Here is a 25,262-nt window from a genome sequence, read left to right as displayed (position 1 = left end):
CTGCAGTGAGGGAACTGCCAGAAGGCCCTTGGAGCAGGACCTGAATGATGGGGGTGGAGACACTCCTTCGGCTATAGTGGGTCCCGATTATCATACCAGGCAGCAGCTCCCACCAAAATTTAATTGAGGCTGGGGAGCCTTTCCAGTGCACCAGCAACATCAGAGCAGCTAAGCAAAAAGGTATTGAGAGGGGTTACGTGGTCCCACGGCGACATCAGGGATCTGCTGAAGAATTAACACTCGCAGCCTACAAACTGTGAACATGCTAGGCATTTTATTATTCCTACAGCTCCATCAACATACATGGTGCTTTACAGAGCAGTGTGTTAAAATCAATTGCTACATTTTCCATCAGATACATTTTAATTATGAGTGCATAAGGAAAAGCAGCCCAACATTCAGAAAATAATATGAAAATGTTCAGCTTGCATGTTAAGTAATTCATTCGTCCATAAAGTCCCAACCAGCTTCTCTTAAGAATGTTATGGCAACCAGGGGAGCAAACTGAAGAAGCAAATCAGAAGTATTAAATGGAGGGAATGCATACTGATACTGAGTAGCTTATCCTTCATGAGAAAAATGTCACAATTACAAAAGAGAAATCTATATACACTGGAGTGTAAAAAGATCATGCCTTGTTTTCATTAATTATATACATAATTATATATACTACATGACATCCGAGTCAAAATAATGGTAAAAGGCAAACAGAAATCCAAGAGCATGTTGATTCATTTCCATTCATACCACATTCTTGATATGCAGTCAAAGGCCACCCAAGCTTGGGAAAGGGACCAGGAAGATCTGTTAATTCCCTCTTGATACAGATCTCAACCAGCATTCCAGTAATGGCAAGACGTAAAGAGTAAAGTTTCCCCAACTCCAAAAAAGCAATCAGGAACTTTCAGCATGTGTTTTTGTATGAGAGTGTGCAAACATGTACACTAGGAAACCTTAAATACATAAACACAGCTGTTCTAAAAATAAACGGAATGTTTTTTTACTGCCAAGGATAATTTTGGAATCCCAAATCTGCAAATACGCTCACTAACATGCTGCCTCATTAGTGACTGGTACAAAAATCAGTATATTCTTCAAAGCATCTTGCAGCGCCAGCTAACATTTCCACAGATTTGAAGCAGTGCCTTTTCACCATCAAACACACCAACAAGTCAGAGGGTTTAGCCAACCTTACATTTTGCCCTGCTCTTTCCAGGCACAGGAATACACTTAAAACCCCCATGTCTAAGCATTGGCTGTTGGGAGCTTTTTGCCCCACCAAAACATCAGTTCAGATTTTCTGTGGATTGCTGTTTGCTCTGACTGAGCTTTAAAGAACAGATTTTCACAGGGAAAACCCTGGAGGCACAAGAAAGGATGCTCAGACACAGAGTCTTAAAGTGTGGGCTGTGCCTGGAAAGAGCAAAAGAAAGGGAAGCGCCGATAAGCCCACTGGAATCACACATTTCTATTTAATTTAAAACTGGCTTGTGTACTGAAGACTTTTAACCCCTCATGTCACACCTATTCCTCCAATAGCTTCAGGAAGATCTTACCAGTCAGGAATGTGCAGTCAGAAACGGAGCGAGGGCAGCAGGAAAGAAGCAGAGTTGGAAGAAAAACCCAAGAGATGAAAAAGTGGCGTACATACTAATGTGTGTAACATACAAGGGCATCCACTACAAGCCGGAGTACTGGGCTGGGAATCACAACCCTGAGCACACAAAGCGCTTTGTGCAGTAGTTAGTGGCAGCTTCAGAGCAACCAAAGATAAGGGGCTGAACAAGAATAAGAACATGCAGCCAAAACTTCTTACACTGCTGGTTGAGAACTACAGGTGGCTGAACCTGCAGGCATGTGGTCGGGGGATGGGGGACGGGACCCACCTGATGCAACAGAGAGGAAAAGAAGGTTATGGAATAAATAAGAGCATGAGAAGTATGGATGGTAAGTGAAAGCACGCAAAGGCAGCACTTATATGTGAGTTAAGCTCCACTGAAATAACTGACTGTTTACCTCTGAATACATACAACCAGGACTGAGCTATGAAGCTTATTTTCTATGCTAAGCCTGGCGGCAGGTTGTTTGCCAACTCCTAACTGTTCATTAAATTAACATTTTACAAACTGGTTAATTTAAGGTTACTGACCAGAACCCCTAATAAGAACATAATCTACAGTTCCTTAGCACAAGACATTCCAAAGATTTTTTAAGCCGTTCAGGCTTATCTGATCCCTACTAATCCCTGGCTGGACATCCTCCCAGTCTTTTACATATGCCATGAGCTTCTCAGTGCATATTCATATATGTTTCCATACATCAGAACACTATTCTTTCATCCAGTGTGATGTAAGGCAGCAAGAAGACATCCTAAACCACTGGATGATTGTAAATTTTGATGGAAATGAAGGCTCTGGACTTGTACTGGCACGGCTGGCACAAATAATAAAAGGAGCCCTGATGGGTCCAGAAAAAAGTCCATTCAGACTAGTGTTCCATCCTTACCAAGTGAATATGGGAAGCCCACAAGGAGGGCATGAGCACAGTAGCATGTCACATCTTAAAGGTGATTTTAGGCTTTGGTGAGTCCATCCAAGCGGATACCACACTGCATTAAATAACCTTACTTTCTCCAAATACAGGTAGCGAGCCAGAGTAATTTACTGAGGACACTGTTGATACAAATATATACAAATTCAATTGTAGGCTGGAGCAGCAATTTTTCCAATCATGTGTTAACGGTAGTTGTTATTACAGGATATTTTTCTTTCAAAGCAATGTTCTGCAAACCAGATTCTACTAGTTTCCCATAGCGTAATCCAAGTAGCTCACACACAGCAACATTCTTTTGCCTTGGCTCTCAAGAGTCAACATCCCCCCCCCCCCCAGGTCACCATTCTAGATCTTTGAAATCAGCTGGTTATCCACAACCAGGGACTCAGCTAGGTTGGTAACGAAAAGGCGATTTATATGCGTTGTATATGCGATATAACACTGTGCCACCAGATGGCAATGTGGAGTCTTGTTTTTCTCTACCTGTTTTCCCTATTTAAATTTACAACTCATTTAACTGAAACACTTTTTTAATGTGTCTAGACGCAGCCCAGGTTTCTGAACGGAATCAGTACAGCCACTCTATTCCACAAACATCATCCCCATCTTCCATGACACATTTTGATTCTGCTTTTTCATTCTATTAGTCTTATCTCTTTGCAACTCCCATAACTCCACAATTTTGTTTCTCCTTCATCCTTTCTCTACACTTACAATAACCTTTTAAACTGATTTTACCCCATTTCTGATAACAGCAGTTGGCACAAATATCAAATACGTAACACGAATCCTCTTCATATTTACTACACAAATCTGCCATTATCTTCAGGCCTTCCCCATAATGTGTTATTTACTAGACTCTGAAGTGGGTAGATTTTTTTTTTAACACAACAGAGCAGCTTGATATTTATCCAAGGCAGCTCTGCGTTCAATTAAGAGTTGCATAGTCCTTCTGTAAAAGTTTTGCTTCTGTTTAGCCCTTTTGGTGCAAAGGCTAAATCTTGCTTAACGTATGTTCCTAATCTCTCTTCCCCAAGCATGACCAAAATAAGACATTTTGTTTCTGTCAAAGGACTTCAAGGTCAAATACCTTCCAAAAGCATATTTTACGTGTATTTCACTTGCTGTATTTGAAGTGTCAAAATGGCATCAGTTGTATTCCTGCCAGGGTAAAAATTACATGAGCTAAAACGTTCTATTCCCTTAGCAAGGTGAGGCACTATATTTCCATACCATTTCTTTAAATAGATTATTACTTTGATTCCCCTAGAAGTCTCCATTGCCTCAACGTAACATCCTTGCTCTTCAAATTCAGTACTATGAATTTGTCCTACCTTTTAAAAATGTTCCTTGACTTTTGTATTTTCAGTCAGCTCTTTTACATGCCACCTTAAAGCTTCTACAAAATTTCCTCCTGTTCAGTCTTCCTCCTTCGCAAAATACTGCCTCTCCCAAGACTCACCTGCTTCTGTTTCATCTCTTGTATTCACTATCATTTATTCCACCTTCCAGTGCAAATTCATCTAAACACTCACTTTCTATGCTGAGAAGGGTACATTTATGACAATTCCAATTTTAATCACTTAATTCTTCTGAAAGAGAGCTTTAAAGGAAAAGTATCTATAAAAACTCAAAAAGCAGTGAATTCCTTTGTAGGATGAGAAAGTCCAGAAAACAAGGTAGATGATAAAAAAACCCAGAGTTCACAAAATGCAGCTCACAAGGGCTATCTCAAAGCATTTAAGAGATCTGGCACCCAGTGTCTTTTTGAGGTTTTATATCTGGTTCTTTCACAGGTTTCACTTCCTCCTCTGGTTTTGGTTTAGCCTACAAATAAAAAGAAAAAAAGTGGTGTTACTGGAGCGCAAATGTTTTTTGTTTTTCTTTTAAATACAGATTTAAGCAATGTGGCTTTCAGAATCAAGAGACAAATAAGCCCCATTTGTGCATTTATATTCACCACATGAAAACAGCCACAGGGTGTACTATCAACGCCTGTTGCCTCTAGTGAGTCAGCTTCAGTCTATAAATTTGAGGGTAAAGGTTTGAAGTGGGGAGCCTCCACTTCTTGTGGATCTTCATTCTCCAACTTGTGGAGGGCTGTAAACAGACAACAGGACTTGATAGAGCCCCAACCTTCCCCCTGCTCTTTTCACAAGAGCAACACAAATGCCAAAACAGGGCTAGATTACTCAGGTTTTTGTTTTTTTGAATTTGGTACACAAGAATGCAGAAGGCACTCTAAATTTAGGCCAGTTCTTCAGGTACTAAAAAAGTGCAGCTGCATATTATTCAACAGTGGTTTCAACCAAGACATATTTTGAAAGCTTTTCAAGAGAGTAACATTTCGTGCAGGGAGCCCTTGGAACAAGGCAAAGATATCCAAGACACCAAAATCCAACGCTTTCACAGCACCAATCTCCATCAACACCATTCTTCCTCCACAAAGCAAGAAAGCAAGGTGATGCTGATGCAAAAGGTAACTCAAGTTGGAAAAAGCAGCAAGAATTGCTTACACTGTCCTCCTTTGGCCTTTTGGTGAGATCAAACGCAGAAAGGGCGTCTGAAGTCCAGTGTGCATGCAAAGCAGGGAACTCAAAAGCAATTGGCTCAACCAGACCATAGTTTGCCTTCAGCTCCAGCTGGGGAGCCTCTGGGGGAATCTTCTGGAAGTAACTAGAAAAAAAACACCACGTTGGATTTTAGCAACCTCCTCGTTCTTCTCGTTCAGGACTCGGGATTCATGCCACAAGGCAGTGGGCACAATTAAAACAAACACACCTCACAGTCTGCACATTCATTCCTATATCAAGAGTGGGGAACCTCTGGCCCACGGGAATAATTAGGCCTGTGCAGCATCCTTTGGCCCACCAAGCTATGCCTACTGACCTACACCTGACACCATAAAGTATAAATCTGGCTCAGCTGAAAGGTTTGCAGGCACTGCCAATCAGCTATGCTGTAAAGCACTATGCAAAGCACCGAGTGAGGCAGCACTCTGAAAGGGGCTCTTGAAGATCCAATCATCAGCTGGATGTCCCTTTCAAAGCACTGGGCAAGACAGTACAGTGGTACCTCGGGGTTACAAACTTAATTTGTTCCTGAGGTCCGTTCTTAACCCAAAACCGTTCTTAACCTGAGGGGCGCTTTCGCTAATGGGCCTCCCGCTGCCACCGGTGTGCGATTTCTATTCTCATCCTGGAGCAAAATTCTCAACCTGAGGTACTACTTCCAGGTTAGCGGAGTTTGTAACCCAAAGTGTTTGTAACCTGAAGTGTTTGTAACCCGAGGTACCACTGTACTTTGAAAAGGGGCTTCTGAACACTCCTGTGGGTCGAAAAGGTCAACTGGCACCACTGTGACATCAAGTGATTGACAGGTGGGCTGCTCTGCCTGCTTGCCAAATGTGGCCTGTGAGGAGCAGGGGAGATAATGATCTCACCCACTGGCCAGATCCAGTTCTTCACTGGCTGTCCTGTATTTAAGGTCTTCAACACAGGAGCACAGCCCAAAAAGAATCCTGGAATGAAGATTTCACAAGCACTTCAGGCTGCTTATTTTATTGCTGAAGTCTTGTTATAATTGGGAAATGGATAAAGCGCATGCCCTGCCAATTCCTTCTTTAACCAGAGAATGAAGTATGAAAGAATATCATCTTCTAGTGGCCTTTAACATCATTACTCTCAGCCATACAAAATGGCTGCTGATCTTCACACGCTCATGTGCATCCATTAGTACTAATTAATTCCCATAGAACTCAGCAAGATCTACTTCAGCCTTCCTCAACCTCGTCCCTCCAGATGTTTTTGGCCTACAACTCCCATGATCCTTAGCTAGCAGGACCAGTGGTCAGGGATGATGGGAATTGTAGTCTCAAAACATCTGGAGGGCCAAGGTTGAGGAAGCCTGATCTACTTCTTAGTTAATATGTTTGTGGCTTATTTGGCTGTTACTGCATTTCAAAAAACAAGCAAGATCATTTAAAAACTGTGCAAGTATTTGATGAAAGCACAGAAGAGACATAACAAACTTACATGAATCCATTCTCTCGCTGGCATTTTTCTAAGGTATTTTTCACCAGAGTTCCCAGTTTCCGAAAGAAGAGGTGGCCGGAAGGCTTAGCTGTAGTTCCAGGACCTTTGGTTTCACCGTATTCTTTGCACAATGCTTCAGCCTTGGCAAAAACTGAACAAGAAAACAAACGAGACCATACTCTTTAATTACTCCTCTTTGTAAAACCTGGTCAATCTACTGTTTTCACCAGAAAGGAGATTTGAAATACTGAGAACACAATCATGGGCATATCCTTTACACTTTATAGAACAATGACATGTACTTGGAAAAATGACAACAAGCTGAACAGTCACAAAGTGAGAATGTTGCTTTTTTTTTTAACTTTTGCTGATTGTTCTACATTGGCAAAAACCAGACTACAACAACCATTGCATTTCCCCCTATGTAAATCATTCTAGGCTTTTTTAAAGCAGAATCTCATATAGACGATTAGCAGATACAAAATCTGACTATCATATCTTTGTAGAAAATACTTTCAGCAAACATTTATGTTACAATTTTGCTCAGGTACAGTGCAGTCTTTCCTAGACTAATGATTTCTCTGCACCTATCAGTTTGGCACAGGAATATTTACCATAGCAAGTCCCGGACCAATTAAGAATGTTCTGAGGGAGATTTATGTGACACTCTGATTCTCTGCATTTATGAGCAAGACTCTGTATGTTTTGATGTGTGGTAAATAGAAGGTAAAATCCCGTATTTTCCAGAAGGGAGAAACAAGGTACAAAAGAATGTAAGAGCAGGCCTGCTTGATCTGACCCAAGGCTACACCTTGTCTAGCATTCCGTTTCTCAGTGGCCAACCAGATGCCAGGAGGACGATAGCTCTCTCCCACTGTTGTCACCAGTAGCCATTTCCTCCATTTCCAATTTGTCTAAACTTATTTTAAAGTCATCAGAAGTGGTGACCATGATATGTTGTAGAAACAAATTCCATACTCTTAACTGTGTGCTGTATAAAATAGTAATTTCTTTAGTCAGTCCTGAAATCTTCAATATTCAGCATCATTGAATGGCTCCCAGCTTTAGTATTACAACAGAAGGAGAACATCATCTCTCTATCTGCATTCTCCTCACCATGCATAACTTTATAACCTCTATTATGTCCCCTCATGTTAAGACACTTTCTTGAACCAGCAGCGCCAAACATTGTAATCGTTGCTCCTGCTGCTCTTTTTGGTTGCCCTGTTTGGGACCTTTCCCACCTCTAACACATCTTTTGGAGGTGAGTGATCAGAATAGGAAACAATATTCCAAGTGCAGTCACACCAAACATTTGTATGCAGGCATTATTATGTTAGCAGCTTTGTTTCCTAATGATCCCCAACAGGGAATCTGCGTTTCTCACAGATGCCAAACCCTGTGCTGACACTTTCATGGAGCTAAATGCTAACAATGCATTTTACCATTTTAATGTCCATTCACCCAGCTTGGAGAAAACTTTTTGGAGCTCTTCCCAAGATTTGTTTTTACCACCTGAATAATTTGGCATCATCTGTGAAAGCCTGGCCACTTCATTATTGTTCACCCTTAACTCCAGATTATTTATGAACAAGTTTAAAAGAATTTTTTTTAACCACCATACATACATTTTTCTGATTCCTGCAAAGACCTAATGGCTTCTCCACATTTATCACCGGCCAGGAGTGTTTGACCATGGTAGCAGTAGGCCTGGTGAAAGAATACATTTGTTAAACAGTTATGACATGGTTAGGCAAGCTAAGGCCTGGGGGCGCCCGCAGACGGTCCGGGAATCAGCGTGTTTTTACATGAGTAGAATGTGCCCTTTTGTTTAAAATACATCTCTGGGTTATTTGTGGTCCATAGGAATTCGTTCATTTTTCCCCCTCCAAAATCTAGTCCGGCCCCCCACAAGGTCTGAGAGACAGTGGACCAGCCCCCTGCTGAAAAAGTTTGCTGACCCCTGAATTACGACATGCTGTGGAGCAACATTAAAATGCCACTTGCTTCAATGGTTGAGGCAGAAGAACAGCAGAATCATGACCTGGGAAGCATCACCAACAATCCAACCGGGGAGCAAAAATGGAGAATATGTACGAAGTGCATTTCTGGTCTCGTTCACAATGCACATCTTCATTTGAAACAGTACACATTGTCCACTGCAGCAGAATCATACAGGTAATGGATTGCTGCTGTGGGGACAAGATGCTGGGCCTGTTATATTATAGGAAATTTAAGAGCATCCTATCAAAAATACAGTGGTACCCCGCAAGACGAACGCCTCGCAAGACGGAAAACCCGCTAGATGAAAGGGTTTTCCGTTTTGGAGGCGCTTCGCAAAACGAATTTCCCTATGGGCTTGCTTCGCAAGATGAAAGCCCATAGGGAAATCTCCGGGGACCTCTTTTAAATGCTAGCGGTGGGGAGCAAAGCCTTTCCCCCCCCTCCGGCCTTCAGAAGAGGTCCAGGAAGGCTGGCGGGGGCCGAAAGGCTTTGCTCCCCACCGCCAGCATTTTAAAAGCAGTCCGGGATAGCAGGGAAGCGCTTCCCACTATCCCGGACGGCTTTTGAAGGCAGGAGAGGTCCGCGAAGCCTGGGCGCGCTGATCTCAGCGCCGCAGGCTTCGGCATGCCGGCAACTCTCCGCAAGCAGCGGCAGCGCTGCCGCTGCTTGCGGAGAGGTCCACGAAGCCTTGGCCGGACAACTTTTGAAGGCAGGCGGGGGGGGGGGGGGAGCAAAGACTTTGACCCCCACCAGCCTTCAGAAGAGGTCCTGGACCTCTTCTGAAGGAGGGCGGGGGGCAAATGTCTTTGTCCCCCCTGCCTGCCTTCCCGGGAGAGCAGAGAAACGCAGCGCGTTTCTCCGCTCTCCCGGGAGGGCTTTTAAAGGCAGGCAGGGGGGACAAAGACTTTCGCCCCCCGCCAGCCTTCAGAAGAGGTCCAGGACCTCTTCTGAAGGCTGGCGGGGGGCAAAGTCTTTGTCCCCCCTGCCTGCCTTCCCAGGGGCTTTTAAATCGCCCCGGACAGCGGAGAAGTCCTCCGCTGTCCCGGGGCGATTTTAAAATGCCGCCCGCCAGCATTTTAAGATCGCCCCGGACAGCGGAGAAGCCCTCCGCTGTCCCGGGGTTTTTTAAAATGCTGGGGGTGGGAAGAAAAGCCCTTGTCCCCCCCCCCCAGCCTTCAGAAGAGGTCGGGGGACAGACTGTCCCCGGACCTGGTCTGAAGTCGGTTTCCCTAGGAACGCATTAATTGATTTTCAATGCATTCCTATGGGAAACCGTGCATCGCAAGACGAAAAACTCGCAAGAAGAAAAAACTTGCGGAACGAATTAATTTCGTCTTGCGAGGCACCACTGTACACTCTTCCTGAAAACTTCTGCTTTAAATAGAACACAAAGCTTTGATTGCATTCTATGCTAGTATTTTATGGCCCTTTGGAAATCTTCTTGAAATATTTATAAACAATGACAGAGCACTCACATAGGCCATATAGAAACATGACTTCAGCTGAAGGTATTTTCGCCACTTGGTTGTATATGCTGGGTCCAGACTGGATAACATTTGATCTGGAAGGAGAAGACAGCATTACATTTACAATAGCCATCCTCTTACTGTGACTGCTGAGACACTAATTTGGTATGAAAGCTCTAGTTACTCTGGAAACTGTCTTTAATATGTATGGTTGCAAGATACACCTCACTTATTAGGAGAAAACAACAGCAAGTCAATTAAGTTCTCAACCTAAGTTTGTTTCTTGCCCCAGTTAGCTATAAAGAGGGAAAGGTAAACATTATCAAGTCAGTCTACTTTCCGGAATCATGGTTAACCCAAACCAAGACCCTTGTTAGCTAAATCTGAGAGCCATGGAAACCATTTACTGTCCATAATATTTCCTTGGTATTCTTTCAACGCTTAGGAGCCTGTACTTTAGGACTTGCTTAAGAAGCTATCAAGAATTCATACAGCAATGCTTTTTGACATACCTGCTCTTTGATAGAAATTAGCTGTTTCATAGGCCAGAGCAGCTATTAGACCAGGATTGTGTTTCAGTTCAATAGCTCGGGCAATAGTCACTGAAACAAAAAATAGATATGCTGAAGCTATTTCCTGTAGTTGATGGAGATTAAAAGTATAAGTGAAAAATTGGCCACAGAAGTCCTGTTCAGAAATAAATAAAAGGTAACATGTTTCTAACAGTTGAGCCGCACCGGATGAACAACACAGACGCCTCCTGCAGGAACAGACTAAAAGGCCAATCTAGTCCAGCGTCTTGTGCTCACAGTGGCCAATCAGATGCCTCTGGGAAGCCCACAAGAAACAGAACTCTCCACACTTGCAATTCCCAGCATATGATACACTGCCTCTGACAAAGGAGATAGAACACAGCCATTGCGGCTACTAGCCATTGAGAGCTTTACCCTCTTTTTTAAAAACCACCAAAATTGGTAATGATCACTACATCTTGTAGGAGCAAATCCCCCAGTTTAACCAGACACTTTGTAAATAATTTGAGACCCTGAGACCCCTGCCCCAATTATTGAAGGAAATCGCTCAAATACCAGGCTCCGCTATCTTAAAGTTAAACTGAATTATTCATAGCTGCTGGTAGAAACAGGAAAGGTCAGATTTCACAATGAAAAAAGGTACAAACATTGCTCATGGCTGAATGTAGCTAATTAAATTAGCAAAAGTGATATCATGAGTAATAGACCTGGACAGATGCCCCAAAGCTAATAACACGGGCATTATACCAAAGATCACAATAATGTTCTAGTATAGTTGTGCATATATGTCAGAATGAAAAGGATGGGGACACAGGTGTTCAAGCCAGAATAGAAAATTGAAATGACCATGTCAAGAGCAATGTCAGAACATGAGGATGTCAGCAGTAAACCTGTCAACCTCTCCTCTATCCTATTACTGCTCAGCTTACTCAGGAGCATTTGGCAAGGTACTTTATCAAAGGCTCTTGAAGGTCTTAAGTACATGACGCTGACTGGCTCACCTCTATCTATATGCTTGTTGACACTCTCAAAAGACTCCAAAGGACAGAATTTACCCTCACAGAAGCCATGCTGACTACTTCAGCAAGACTTGTTCTTCTATATGCTTGGTAATCCTATATTTCTAGCAGTTTTTCCAGAACAGACATTAAGCTAACCAGATCCCCTCTGGATCCTGTTTTTTAAATATTCCAGCAATTGAGTATTTCCATTTCCAAGGATCAGAAATCGAAATATTCCTTAATTAACTTGATACAAAGGGAGAAAATCAGTTAAATAAATAATCTACTGAGTTTCATAACCAATGTTTTCAAATCCATTATGAGGAAGGACATTAGTCCTACATGGAGCTTACAGGTTTGATTGTCGGTGTCTCCAATTATTGGGATCAGGTAGCAGGTGATGAGAAACATCTCTAAATCACTGGGAGCTGCTACCAGTCAGAGCAGACTACATTCAACTAGGTGGACAAATACTGGCCAGGGGCATCTTCCTATGCCCCTCAAATATCTGGATTTTGCATTATTACTATATAAAAGCAGCCCCACTGCATCAGGCCAAAGGCCCATCTAGTCTAGCATCCTGTCCTCACAGCAGCCAACTAAATGCTTACAGGCAGCCCACAAGTATGAGGTAAAATGCCAAACCACATTCCACCCTAGAGTTCCCCAGGAGAGAAAATATAAAGAAATCCAGAGAGAGCCCTTAAAAATTTAAGGAGTACCTTCTTGTGCTTCAGCTTGGCACTGGATAACGTAGGAATCTATCAGTCGAGCTTCTAAATCTCTTCCCTTTTCTACAGGAGTGATCAGCTTAGGGATGTGGCTTTCCTAAAGAGAAAAAATGTAATTTAAGATACAGTGGTACCTCGCAAGACGAATGCCTCGCAAGACAAAAAACTCGCTAGACGAAAGGTTTTTCCGTTTGCGAGTTGCCTCGCAAGACGAATTTCCCTATGGGCTTGCTTCGCAAGACGAAAACGTCTCGCGACTTTGTTTCCTTTGTCTAAATAATAATTTGCAAGACGAAAAATTCGCTAGACGACAAAACTTGCGGAATGAATTAATTTCGTCTTGCGGGGCACCACTGTATGTTTGAAGTGCTATAACCAAACAGAGGTAACATCTGAAGGAAATGACCAAGGAGTAATGAGATCACAGGTATAACCCTGGACTGGTTCTGGGATGGGCACTGGTGGCACTGTACTTCAGTGCTTCTGTTCTTACCTTCTGTATGATTAACAGAGTGGCTTTCAGATACTATTTGGCTGCCCCCTGGCACTTCTGCTATGGGGTTCCCCAAGGTACCATCTTTGCCCCCAATGCTTTTAACAAACCACTGAGAGTAGTCATTAGGAGACTTTGAGCAAGACGTCACCAGGGACCTGATGACACTCAGCTCTACCTCTCTGTTACATCTAAATCAGAGGAGGCTGTGCAAGTCCTGGATCAGTGTCCGGAGTCAGTGATGGGATGGATGCAGGAAAATAAATAGAAGCTGAATCCTGAAAAGATTCCTGAAGGAGCAGGCACATGATTGTTAGTAAAGGTAAAGGTACCCCTGCCCGTACGGGCCAGTCTTGACAGACTCTAGGGTTGTGCGCTCATCTCACTCTAGAGGCCGGGAGCCAGCGTTGTCCGCAGACACTTCCGGGTCACGTGGCCAGTGTGACGAAGCTACTCCGGCGAACCGGCACCAGAGCAGCACACAGAAACGCCGTTTACCTTCCTGCTATACAGCGGTACCTATTTATCTACTTGCACTTAAGGGACCTTTCAAACTGCTAGGTGGGCAGGAGCTGGGACCGAACGATGGGAGCTCACCCCGCCGCGGGGATTCAAACCGCCGACCATGCGATTGGCAAGTCCTAGGTGCTGAGGTTTTACCCACAGCGCCACCCGCGTCCCTCCCACATGATTGTTACATATTATTATTTTTATTTATTAAACCCGGTTTCTAAGCAAACTAGACTTTTAGCATCGCGGCACCACTATTTTAGAACATGCTTCTATTGGAATCAAACAGGCACCTACAGTTTTTATATTTCATTACCTGTTGTTGAAAACATTATTGTTTTGACACAGCTTTTTATAGAATTAATTTGATCCAGTGCTGGGTCATCTGTTCTGTACTTAATACGTTTATAATATTATGATGTTTTAATGAATTCATTGCACACTGCTATATTTTTCACATGTATTGTGGGTTTATAAATAGTCTTGCAAATAAGTAAAAGTATTGTCCCATTCTACTTCCAAGCAAAGGAATGAATTCTCCGACTCTGTGAAGTGTATGGAGCATTTATGGCTACCATGGAATTCCAGAGGTATGTGGATCAACAAAAGACAGTTGCTATTAGATCAGGCCCCACTAGTCAATAAGTCATTCCAAAATTGAGAAACAGCATGTGGTATAGTCTCCCTAGGGCTTGACTGCTTGCTTGAATGCACCCTCACATCAAAATCTCCTTGCATTAGGAAGATTTGCCCTATAAACTACAAAAAGAAAAAGAAAAAAGACAAGCTTCCAAGAGATTTGGAGTGCATTTTTGAAAGTGCATTACTCAAGAGTAAGATCTACACAACTAGAAGAAGTGGGAAGCACAATGCAGGGACGAAACCCTCTCCAGTTTAACAGTTTTTAATTTGGGATTCAATCAGAGCAGTGGCACTCATTTATCCTAACCTTTTTCTGAGCATGTGAGCCTGAACAATGAAATGAGGGCAGGCTGGGGAAAATTGGGCAGGGGTGGTTGTCGGAGGGAATAAGAGACTGTTCGGTTTACTGTAATAAGGCCAAACCCTAATAACCATCTCCTCCCCCCTCCCCATTGTTTAGCTTGTTTTCCATGCATACAAATATGGTGATATTGGAATGCCTTCAAGCAATTCCCCCATATAAATCCTGATGTGCAACTATCCCATGGTGGATATTCCACAGACTTTTCATAAACATCTGAAGTTGTTCTTCGTTCTCTAAATTAAGTTACTGTATAAAAGGAGGGGAATCAGAACATCCCCCAAAACAAGGGTTATACTGACCAAAAACAAAGCAAGAATAAAAACAGGATCTTCATAAGAGGATATACGGTGTGTGTGTTGTTTTTGTTATTTAAATAAAATGGGTTTGTACCTTTAAGTGTTTGAAAATCCCAGCTGCTATTTTCATACTCCTGTGGACATCTTTTGCTTCATCTTCGGTTATGCTAAAGGAGGAGCAACAAATTAGTACTGCAGCTCTCCAAGGATATTAAACATCACCCAAATTTACTCCCATTTAACCTCATCAAATTTTCCAGAATTCTCCTTGGCCAGGTTTATTTCTAATTTCTATTATCTCACCCCATTTCAGGAGGGATCGCTGTAAATAACCTTTGTTTTAAATGTCTGATACAGCCGAGACAGTCAGAAGGTAAAAGCTGTCTTATACCAGATCAAAGTACAGTCATACCTTGTGCTTTGGGTTAAGCGCGTTCAAGTTGTGCTCCACGACAACCCAGAAGTAACGGAGCGCATTACTTCCGGGTTTCGCTGCTTGCGCATGTGCGGAAGCGGCGAAACGCAACCCGCGCACACATGCAGTCGTGTCTTGCGTTCTGTTCGGGATGCGAACGGGGCTCCAGAACGGATCCCATTCGCATCCCGAGGTACCACTGTAGTTGTGTTGTGCATCTAGCTCAGCATTGTCTGCACTGACAGACAGGCAGGGTCTCAAGCAGATGCCCTTCCCATTTCTCACACACTGATTTATTTCACTAAGTATGTCAGGGATGGAACTTGGAACCTTCTGCATGTAATGTGTGTTCTGTCACCAATTATAAACGTCAGTCAACACAGCCCAACAACTGCAGCTCCAGTATGTACTGTATTTTTCACCCTATAGGACGCACCTAGTTTTTTGGGGGGGAAATAAAGGGGGAAAATTTTATTTCCACCCCCCCAGCCGCGGATATCTGCCCGAAGCGCGGGGCGCTTTGCTTCGGCGTGCTCCAGGCAGCAGGCTGCTATTTGCAGCCTAGGGAGCCCTGCGGGAACTCACAGATTTCCCCTTCATTTTTGGAGGGGGAAAAGTGCGTCCTATAGGGCGAAAAATATGGTATCTGTTTCACCACAATACCCTTTGGACCAGGCACCCCCAAACTTGGCCCTCCAGATGTTTTAGGACTACAACTCCCATCATCCCTAGCTAACAGGACCAGTGGTCAGGGATGATGGGAGTTGTAGTCCCAAAACAGCTGGAGGGTCGAGTTTGGGGATGCCTGCTTTGGATCCTGGCCTATGTTTCCATACCTAAAACATAACCCTCAAATGGAAAGCAGAAGAACAGAAGATGCAACATATATATTCCACGAAAAACAAGATTGTCTTCACCTGCTACCTTATGGCTAGGAAGGCAAGTGCCAACAGAGTATTCCATAACCAGAGTGCCATCATTGAAGAACGTAAGAGCCCTGCTGGATGGGATGAAAGCCCCATCTAGTCCAGCATCCTGTTTCCACAGGGACCGGCCAGATGTTTAGGGAAAACCTACAAACAGGACATGGGCACAACAGCACTCTTTCATTGTTTATGGGAGGAAAAGAACAGAGAAGGGCCTATATCAGGTCACCAAGTACCAAAAACTCTGAAGGAAGGGGAACCTGGAGCAGGGGCTCTGATGAGAATATCAGAGGAGGGCAGGCTCAGATAACAATAGGCAGTCCTTCAGATATGCTGGTCCAAAGCCAGATATGTGCTTTATATAACCACTATATACGCTACTTCACAATTTCGTCTGTTGGCTTAATTGATGTTTCAATGGGCTTAAGCACAACTAATGCTGCACAGGAAAAGAGGTAGATAGTTTAGAAGCCTATTACTAAAGTGAGAATACTTACTCTTCTTTCCCTGCCAACCTCGATGCATATTTTGTGTACCACAAAGCCACATTAAATCCCATGGAAATTAATTCAAACACAGCATCTTGTTGGGCACTAAGGGACAAGGGAAGAGAAAGAAAGAAAAATATAAACTCAAATGTTTTTTTGCATCAACTACAACACACTGTTAAGTACTCCACCTCTCTTTTAGAGACTTCTAAGACGAACAAACAATCTTATGTTTAGTTCCTTCCTCACCCTCCCATCCCAAATCATGTGAGCAAACCCCAGAGTATTCAAATGTACGCTCCTCACATAGATTTCAGACAACTTGAAAAGGATAATTGTTTAGTCAGAAACAATTTATGCTTTGTTTTAAACTGGATTAAGAATGGTTGAAGCATAACTCTTGTGCAAAATCCAAGTCTCCATCAACCCCTCCAAACAAAGCACAGAATAGCAGTCAGAACTTTTACAGTTCCCTATAAAGAGCAACTGAGAATGTACTAGTTGGTGTTTTAAATGGAACATTTTATCTTAAGCAGAATTATTCACAAGCCCTGTAAAGATAAATAACTAAGAAATAACTAATAATAAATAACTAATCTTCTTCTCTCTGGGGTTCTATGATAAAAATTTATAATAATAAACTATTATTTATACCCTGCACATCTGGCTGGGTATCTCCATCCATTGTGGGCAGGTATGATATAGAAGGGTTTGCAATTCGGGGGTGGGGGGTCCTGCAATTATCCATACAAATACCCTAAATGTGCAGGTATTGTGGAAGACTAAATCATAGGAGAATATATATAAATATATGTTTCCAGGCACTAACATCTTGCCTAATCATAGTGGCCTGGTTTAATGTGAATGGGCAGTGTGCTCCAGCAGTCTGCTGAAAACGCAAGTGCTATGTGCCCCTCATTCCTGCCAAGCCAAAGAGGAAACAAGTCACTGTGCGGCTTGTCATTAGTATTCATTTATAAAAATATTTATATGCCACTAATTCATGAAGAAAATATCTAAGCAGTGTAGAACTGTACAATCCAGCCTCTCAGTTACCAAAATATGGACTACTTGAGAACCCAGGCTCACAGGTTTTTTCCTCTTGGAACAAAGGATAAGTGGAAGCCAATCAGCTGATAGGATGCAATTGTTTTTAATCATTTATACAATGTTTTAAATGATATTTTTACCACTGGGCCTTGAAAGAAAGGGCACGGCATAAACAGAAGTAATAAAAATAGTTACAATAGGCACTGAAAACCATACTACATGTAAGTAAGTACCTTGGTACTTGTCCTTGCAAGGTGTCTGTCCACTTAAAATTCTGAATATATCTCAGCTTGCTGTCCTGTGAAGAGTCATCCAATGAAACTATAAAGCCTGTTAAAACAAACACACTCCTCTAAAATTCAAAGTAATTTTCAAAATGATGATCTTGATCTTCAGCAATTGTTCCTGAGTCTACTACTCAGCCTTACATATGTAATTTGTTTATATGTGGACTTTCACTATTTAATAGCCCCCCAAGATCCACTCCACTGGGCTAATTGGGGGCCAGTTTTAATGCTTCATATTGTACTGTACATCTTCTACAGGCTCATTGCATAAACCGTCTAATAAATATATTAAATAAAATTGTTTCATTATTAGGTGGAAAAGCAGAATTAAGAAAGCTACAGAAGTACAGCATTTTCCTACTGGTGTCAAATATGTCAAGTACATCCACTAGACATATGAATATCTGGGCCACTGATACACATATCATGCCCATTGGGCTAGTGTCCCATTTCTATCTTTTATTGGCACAGCTGAGAATTTGTGCTCTCTATGCCAAGCACAGAGCTTTATTTACTGAAACTACTAGTAACCAGAACAACTATGCCAGCTGCACTGATCTCTTACCTTTCAAGAGTGAAAAATAGGAATCAGTTGCGTTTTTCATCATATCTGGATTACAACTAAGATCTGTAAAAAGCTCCAAGAGTCGGCTTCGTGATAACCTTAGATCACTGTATTAAGAAACACACCAAAAACACAGTTCAAAGACAGATACTTTGGAGAGATTCAGTGTTGGATTGTCTCTTATTTCAGTACTTGCAAATGCATGTTGCATGTTGAGAAGCCCCACTGATTTTTTAGAACCACTTACTTGCAAATCTTTGTTGCAGCTGGAGTGGTGGCTACCCCATAGTAATTGAATGAGACCGGAGCTGTAGCCTTTAAAGGGTTTCGATGAAACCAGTGAGTCATTTCTGAGTGTCTCCTGCAGGCTTAGAACTACAGCAAGCCTGAAACAGCGAAGGGAAGGGAAGAAACTGGAGATTATACACATAAATACCAATCTTCAGCAAAAAAAAATAATGATAAAGTATCTAATTACTTAGAAATAATTCTTCATTGCAGGAAAGACTTAAGGGTACAATCCTAGACACATTACTACAACGCAAATCTCCCTTACAATTTATTTACTGTATTAAAATTATTTGTATATTGTCTTGCATTTCCAAACACAATAAAGTGGTTACAGGGGAATAAAAACGGCAACATTTAACAAAATGTAACAATAAAAGCTGTATCAGTAAAACATCCATTACAATTACAGTGGCCAGATATGCCAGGAGTTAGTATTAACAGTCAAAAAGAGGTTGGGTAAAAGGAATGTTTTTAGTGGCTGGGGGAGCATCTAATAGTTGGTGCCTGCCTGATCTCCAGAGCACTTACTTCTGAGAAAGGACTGCACTATATGAAACATCTACTCTATTTTTTAAAGTCAGTATTAGCTAAGGTGGCAGCACGGAAATGCTTAACCCTTTAACACCCAGTTTAATATGACTAGTGCAGCAGAGATACTACATAGCAATCACTCATTTATCACATGATATACTTTTGCAGAAGGATAAATCTATTTTAAGTTATCTTTTCCAGTTTTCATAAGATAGGCATTGTTCTGGAATAAACACAATAACACAATAACCACAGCTTCAAGAATATTTTAAGAGGCAAGAAGTACAGAGCACTCATACAACTGCATCAGCTAGATTTGCTACTCAGAATTTCTATCAATGGGGCCATTATTAACTTGTCTTTTGTATCTGTGAGTTCACGCTAGTCCATAAGATGCCTTTGTTTTAGTGTCAGAAATATTTGCTTAGAACTAGTTAAACTTGACTGTTCAGATCAGATATCTGATTGGTTTTTTTTGTAAGCCCACTCCTGCATTAGTAGATTTGTTCAACTGTGAGGCTTACATGTATGTAAAAAAGCATCCAACGGTTTCACAAGCTTAGCCTACATTAAAGCAGAAGAAAGTCTGCAGCAGCTGCTTTTGGGAAAAACCAATATTTCCTAGCAGAATGGACTCATAGTACAATTAAATATTAAAAGCAAGTAGATTGTGATTAGGATAGTTAAAGCAACACTTTGAACAATCTAATTACTGTAATTTCACCCCCACTGTGTTTTTCAAGAACTTAAGAATGGGATACCTTTACAACAGTTGCCCCAGACAAACTATATTTACAGAAAGCACTTCTATATAATTAGAAGTTGCTTGTGCTCTCTTGATTAATGCGTATCACTTTAGAGCATTAAGAAACTTCTGCTTGAGTCTATTGACTGAGATGCTGCACAACCACTAAACTTATACTGTACAACATAAATGCTGATGTTCATCTAATATTTCTTAGCAAGCTTCTTTAGAGCAAAACCCTCAGTGCAGGCTTCCTTTACAAATAACATTACGGAATCTTTTCCCATTTGTAAATGGCATGAACAAGGGCTGTGATCCAATGTGCATGTGAAGCTATGTACACGTATAGTGAGAACACATACAGCTGGTATTATCTTTGAAAGTTCCATTGTAGGCACTTGCCCAGCTCAAGAAGCAAACTGATTTTAAACTGTAAAGCACCTTGTCTGATCTGTCATGCAAGAGGCTCCAGCAAAAAATATAAAAGACACCCCCAATTGTGCATGTAGTTTTCTACCATAACAGCACAAAGGTTTAAAACCACAGCCCAGGTTCTACTCTAACACCATTTTGCATCTAACATCTATTTTATTAATACAGTTCTTAAAAATAAATATTGTCCTTCTCAAATTGGTTATTTCAGTCCACCATTACAGCTTAATGCATATGTGGATGTTTAGACAAGAAGTCACGCTTATAAGGTCAGGACTGGTTAACTGAACTGTTAACCAATAGTCATAAAAACACCCAAATAATAGCCTAACAATGCCTAAGCCACTACACTGACCTCTGTTTCATGCCGGAGAATCATAGCTGTCAACCTTCCCTTTTTTTGCGGGAAATTCCCTTATTCCAGCAGCATTTCCCACTGCTTCCCGCTGCTATTCCGGATTGTTAGATATCCCGTAGACTGTCCCCGGGACAGGTGAGGCTACTGATCCCTTATTTTCAAATCTAAAAGTTGACAGCTATGCGGAGAATATTGCAAGTCCTCAGTCTGCTGGATAACCATTAGGCTAAACCAGTGGTTTTCAACCAGTGTGCCGTGGCACCCTGGGGTGCTTTGAATGATGGTCAGAGGTGCTGCGGGCAACACTGGCCTCTGTCCCTGCCCTCCTTCCTCTGATGCCCTCACATCTCTGCCTCCCAAAGGCTTTCACATCAGTTTATTGCAGTTGCCCTGGCTATCTTTATGGAAGGTGGGCAGCTCAGAGACCAGGGATGACTTTAGCCCAGAGAACTCCCAAGGAGATGGGAGAGCAGAGGAGGCTGAAGGAAAACTCCACAAGGGAGGGTGTTTGAAAATGGTGAGGCACTGCCAGCTCTTCAGGCAAGGGGTGACATAACTGGGCTCCTAAGCCCCACAGGGGTGCCACAGAAAAAATGTAGTTGGTTAAGGGAGCCATAGACTCAAAAAGCTTGAAAACCACTGGGCTAAACAAAAGGAGATTACTGCATGCTTCTCCTCAGTCTGGGACTAATGAGAGAATGGAAGCAAATTGGGATTGAAGAGGTGTTCCTGATAGCACATATACCCCTCAAGGATCTTTTAAGCTGTTAGATTTCTACCTCTTCACAATGCAATATAAAGAATCTATTGGGATACTTAATTTGGAGCCTCTGACCTAAATCAATCACTTCACAGAACTATTTAAGCCATGAACAGGAAAGAGCCTCCACCAGGTTAATAGGGTAGATCATTAATGGAGGAGGAATATGTATCATCGGAGATGTTTCCCCCGAAATCTCCTGTTTACCACACACACACTTTCCATGCAGTGTCTCAGAGGAGTCAAGGAGGGCCATCATCCGCCCCAGCTTCACACCAGAGCACTATAGTGACCAAGCAGATTTCCCCCATCGCTTATCCCCACCTCACCTCCGTACAAATGTTTGCACTGAATCAATACTTTTCTACCCCAGGGCAGCAATCCTTTACCTCCCTACTGGGCAACAGGCCCCAGTGAACTCAATGTGGCTTACTTCTGAGTAGACATGCGGCATGAAGGAGTGCACATACCTCCCTCAAATCCCTGTCAAAACTTAGCAGATTGAGAAAGGCAAAGTAGTGCTTCTCTACAGGGCGTGGTCATCTTTTGCTTATAAACATTACTTCACTCGTCGCAGGCCCTGCCAAGGGGAATCTCTTCCCCGTCTGGCCTCACCAACACACAACCGGGCCAAACACCGGAGTATTAAAAAGGGCACGAAGTCGCGCCCCGCCAACCCTCCCGCGCGTGTGTTTGTGTCTCCCCCATCACCAGCCGCCTTTCTCGGCCTTTCCTCCCCAGGGCGGGGCTGCTCTGTTTACCTTCTCTCCGCCAAGCTCTTCCTGCTGCGCCGCTGCTACGGCAACCACTTCCTGCTTGTGGGTGCGGGAGGAAAAGAGACCGAGATATAATAAGAAGGATCCCGGGCGGAGCAGCTCCTCCACTTCCGGCGCCGGCTTCTCCTCCCGCCGGTCTCTATGGTGCCGCGCGGATCCGGGAAGCAGGCGCGAAATGGCCGCGCCGGGAAAGCCGAGGGAGTCGCTCGCGCAGCGGAGCGGCCTCCCCGCAGTAGCCCGAGCGCATCGATACCTCTCAAGCCTGCGAAGGAGGAAGGGGGAAAGCGGATCCCCACGCCTCGCCCCTGTCTCTTATTGCTCCCAGCCGGAAAGAGACGGGACTGCGAGGGAGTAAAGCCCACGGAGCCCAATGGGATTTTGAGCCAGCCTGCACCCGATGGCCTTGCCAGTCTGTTCCTCAGACAGGTTGCCATGGGCTCAGTGCAAGACACATAGGTTCCAGTCTTGCTTGGATGCAAACCCTGCCGATTAATGGGTGATCTACTTCCCACAAAGTGTACAGGCTTAATCAGTTTCCTGCTGTAGTATCTGCCACCCGCGTGCATTCTGAGGGACTCATCCTGCACAGTTTTTTCCTCTCCTCTCAACCCCTGATAAGGAGCCAAGACCCTATCAGCGGGGAAAGGTTATCCATGGCCTGCTCATCGGTTTGCTCCAGGACACTTCTTATATTAACTCACTGCGTTGTAAACTATGGGTGTCAAAGTTGCTCAGTGTTAGAGATCGCAATCGGGGGGTGGGCGAGAGGCTTTGCACAACTGCGGTATCTGGCGCGGTTGCAGCAATCCATAATAAACGGCTTGCTCCGAAGTAGTCCCGTTGACTACAGCAAGACCACTTTGATCTGGAATAAAAAGTTGTAGATTGCGATCTCTCTCACGCGAGCTAATGGCCACCACGATCTATCAATTGCAAGAGAAAGTAGGAGGACCTTATTGTTCCATCCTTCCCTTTTGTTAGTGCAACTGCCTTAGGCAGACATAATAGGGAATAAAGGGGGGTCTAATTTTTCGCGGGATTCAGGCTACAATCCTATGCCAATTTACTGAAGAGTAAGCGCCACTGAACGTAGTGGGGTTTGATTCTAAGTAATCATGCATTGCATCAGGCTGCGGACTACCGTGTTAATACGAATCTTTGTCCCCGAGCTTTGTTCCCAACTGTCTTCGGCTGCGGTCATCAGTGAATTTACTTTTAAGGTAATCCTACCTGAAACTAATGGGATTCACTTCCTAGGTAACTAAGTTGCTAAAACTCTTAGAATTATCACATGGAAGGTAGGAACTTGGGTTTAAGTGCCCATTGAAATCAGTTACAGATAGGTAGCCGTGTTGGTCTGCCAAGGTGCTACTCATTGAAATCAGTTCAGTTTGCTTTGGAGACAGCACTGAGATTGTACTTCCTATCAAAAGGATTTTAATAGCAAAGCAGGAAATGGATTGTTTAGTGAGGGGAGGGGGGGAAAACGCAGCCTGAAAAATAGAACAAGCCTTCGAGAAGTGAGGTCTATGCTTAGCTAGGCAATAATATACATACTGTACAAGAGTAGACAAAATAAAGCCAAGGAGGTGGCATTAGAAGGAAATTCCCCAGTGTACAGAAGTTCTCCTATGTCCACATCCACAAATATCCCCTACACAATATAAGAATGAAAACATGCCTTCTTAGCGCCCTGTGCCTAATTCTGCATGAAAGCATCGGGCTGTCGCGGTGTTTTGAGCCCTGCCTGAATGCAATGGCACTTCCGTGTAAACATTTTAAAGGACTGAGCTGTTGAAACAATCGGCAAAGAGAGGAAGGAGACAGGGTACATACCGTTGTCTTTTAGTTCGGATGCTGGTGTGGAGGGGTTGAAACGCAAGATAAACGCACATTTTTAGATAATATAAATAAAGTCTGTCGGTAGCACTCACCTCTACCCACGACGGATTCGTTAGCCCACTTATATAGACCCAGATGTGGTGGTAAGCAGGAGCGTGATGACAGGTTGATTCAAAACCTTGTCAATAAATGCGCTAAGAGAGACCCTAAACTCCCGAGACAGATCTACTAGCCGAAGATCACGTGTCCTCCCTTGCCCTGGCAAGAATCAGGTAACGAGGCGGAAGTGCTTCGGCTGGTGCCATCGTAGAAATGGGGCGGGGCGGCTGCTTCAGTAGCGACGACGCCTGGAGAGTCATACGCAGGGTTAGGTGCCCCTTGAGGAGGTAACAGCTGAAGATCGGGAAGCAGAGAGAGCATGTAGGCTTTTTATTAAGGGAGCTCGCCTCCCGATTCCCTCTGAATGCCGCAGGGCAGAGCCGTAATGCAGAAACGGGGCAGTTAGTCTATCATCCGTGTCTCTATGTTGCCGTGGCCTTTTTTCTTTGCATTGGTTGCCCGGCACGTTGCCCACAGGAGGTAACCACGCCCACGCGCCCCTCCTCTGCCTCCGGGTTTGAATTTGAGTTTTCATGCGCGCTGTGGAGGGGTGGAAGCACCGACGAAGTGCGTGTAAGGCAAGGCGTCTTGAGCCCCAGCTGAGCGCTGCGTATTGGTGGAGAGGACAACTCGATTACATTTTTCCTATAATAATCCGGAAAAAGGTAAAAGGCGGATCTACACGGATCCTCGTGAATTCATATGATTTTTTCATTCAAATTAAATAAAACCACCATGATACTGTAGACCATGTCTTACTCTGTAGAAAGCATCAAAAAAATCACGCATCCACTGTTTCGGGGGGGCGCAGGGGCGCAAAAACATGGTTAAAAAACACGGATCCTCATGGATCCTCATGATTTTTGCACTAGATCAGCCCAAACTCACTTTCAAATTACAAATCATGTCCAGGGGCACAACATCCACCACAGAAATCACGCATCCACGGCTTCCTGGCGAAACCGTGGCCCAAAAACGTGGTTTTCAAGAACGGATCTTCATGGATCCACACGCTTTCTGCATCGGGCCAACCCAAACTCACCGTCAAATCACATATCATAGTAAGGGGC

At 43.4% G+C, this 25,262-nt stretch overlaps 1 protein-coding gene across 5 annotated transcripts; it reads right to left on the bottom strand.

Annotated features, from left to right (window-relative positions):
- Nucleotides 1-252: 252 nt before the first annotated feature.
- BROX (BRO1 domain and CAAX motif containing) lies at nucleotides 253-24,530 on the bottom strand. Of its 5 annotated transcripts, none has more exons than XM_028724569.2 (13): nucleotides 24,186-24,516; nucleotides 18,606-18,744; nucleotides 18,359-18,465; nucleotides 17,740-17,836; nucleotides 16,466-16,561; nucleotides 14,722-14,794; nucleotides 12,314-12,419; nucleotides 10,570-10,659; nucleotides 10,067-10,152; nucleotides 8,216-8,297; nucleotides 6,588-6,738; nucleotides 5,070-5,229; nucleotides 253-4,380 (listed from the first exon to the last, which is right to left on the bottom strand). In XM_028724569.2, exons 2-13 carry the CDS (start codon nucleotides 18,704-18,706, stop codon nucleotides 4,294-4,296), a joined length of 1,236 nt encoding a protein of 411 aa, XP_028580402.2. In that variant the 5' UTR covers nucleotides 18,707-18,744; nucleotides 24,186-24,516; the 3' UTR covers nucleotides 253-4,293. The 5 variants fall into 5 exon arrangements, with proteins under 5 accessions (XP_028580402.2, XP_028580401.2, XP_028580403.2 ...); XM_028724568.2 differs by lacking the exon at nucleotides 24,186-24,516 and adding an exon at nucleotides 22,237-22,409; XM_028724570.2 differs by lacking the exon at nucleotides 24,186-24,516 and adding an exon at nucleotides 21,909-22,186.
- Nucleotides 24,531-25,262: the final 732 nt, after the last annotated feature.

Source organism: Podarcis muralis, chromosome 3 (assembly GCF_964188315.1).
Source record: "Podarcis muralis chromosome 3, rPodMur119.hap1.1, whole genome shotgun sequence".
NCBI lineage: Eukaryota > Metazoa > Chordata > Lepidosauria > Squamata > Lacertidae > Podarcis > Podarcis muralis.
This window is presented reverse-complemented; position numbering and strand designations above follow the sequence as displayed.